The sequence below is a fragment of the Asparagus officinalis genome, chromosome 4, assembly GCF_001876935.1.
Source record: "Asparagus officinalis chromosome 4, Aspof.V1, whole genome shotgun sequence".
Lineage (NCBI taxonomy): Eukaryota > Viridiplantae > Streptophyta > Magnoliopsida > Asparagales > Asparagaceae > Asparagus > Asparagus officinalis.
In genome coordinates, this window is record NC_033797.1 from 136,608,793 (window position 1) to 136,610,150 (window position 1,358).

Below are 1,358 nucleotides of genomic sequence, written 5' to 3' on the forward strand. Positions count from 1 at the left end.
GATATTTTAGCTCGTGCTGAACTTACTGACGATGCAACTATCGATACTTCACTTCAATAAAATGTCAAACTTCGCTCTACTGATGATGAGCCTCTATCTGATCCTACCCGATACCGACATTTTATTAGTCAGTTGATCTATTTGTGCATCTCTCGACCATATATCTCTCATGTTATTGGTATTGTCAGTCAATTTGTTGATGCTCCACGTTCTGTATACTATCATGCTTTATTACGGATTCTTCGGTATCTCCGGGATACTAGCACACACTCACTTTTGTATCCTGCTACATCTGATTTATAGCTTCGTGCATATTCTGATGTTGATTGGGCTGATGATCAAGCTATCAGAAAATCTACCACATGTTATTGTATATTTCTTGATGATTTTCTTATTTCCTGACGGAGTAAGAAATAAGATGTTGTTGCCCTTTCTAGCACCGAGGCAGAGTATCGTGTAATGTCCACAACAGCTAAAAAGATTATTCATCTTCGTCGTCTTCTCAGTGATTTCAGTATTTCTGTTCCGACTCCTACTCCTCTCTACTGTGATAATAAGAGTGCTATCTAGATTGCTAATAATCTAGTATTTCATGAGAGGACTAAACACATAGAGATCAACACTCATTTTGTTCGTCAACAAGTTATCAAGGACAAGACAATTCAACTTCCTCAGGTCTCATCCGCCGATGAGCTTGCATATTTTTTCACGAAGGCCTTACCTGTTCATCGATTCCAGTTTTTGTACGCAAACTTACTTTGTTTGACCCGGCATGAGTTTGAGGGGGGCTGTTGATATTAGGTTTACTTCCACATTGGTTATGAGAGGACACCTCACCCTCCTCTACTTGTATATATATAGGTGTACACATTCAACACTCTACCTAAGGGAAATTTATCCCAAGACTTTCTCTCTCTCATCAAAAAATCAATAATGTTTATGTGATATATGTTGTTTGTTCTGCTTCTGAAGGATTCTGTACACTCAGGAACTACTTCAGTTGTTGCATCGACACTAGGAGCTCTTTTGACACCAATATCCACAGGGCATAGATTTTGAAGTGTACTGATGACATATGATGAACAAGTAACCACACGATGAACACATCACTCTACAATTTACATATACACACAATAGCAACAATAAGAAAGCAAACTTGCCTCGGCTGAGAGACACATCAAGAAAGTCCCATGACTCAAACATCAGACTTAATAGCCTTGCTGTACCCAGTCTGGTCATCATAATACTTAGACCACAACATAACTCCACCGTACTTGTTTGAGCTCTTCAGCATTGGAAGCACAGTCGATGTTAAATCTCCGGTCGGTATAAACCCGCTCCCAGCAGCGTCAGGCGCT

The 1,358-nt window shown here is 39.8% G+C and overlaps 1 protein-coding gene across 1 annotated transcript in view; it reads right to left on the reverse strand.

The window, feature by feature from the left end:
- Nucleotides 1,196-1,358, reverse strand: part of LOC109836178 (hevamine-A-like) — an 899-nt gene continuing 736 nt past the window's right edge. Inside the window, 1 exon segment of the mRNA XM_020404056.1 lies at nucleotides 1,196-1,358. This exon segment is cut by the window's right edge and continues 2 nt beyond it. Coding sequence (XP_020259645.1) covers nucleotides 1,196-1,358 — 163 coding nt within the window.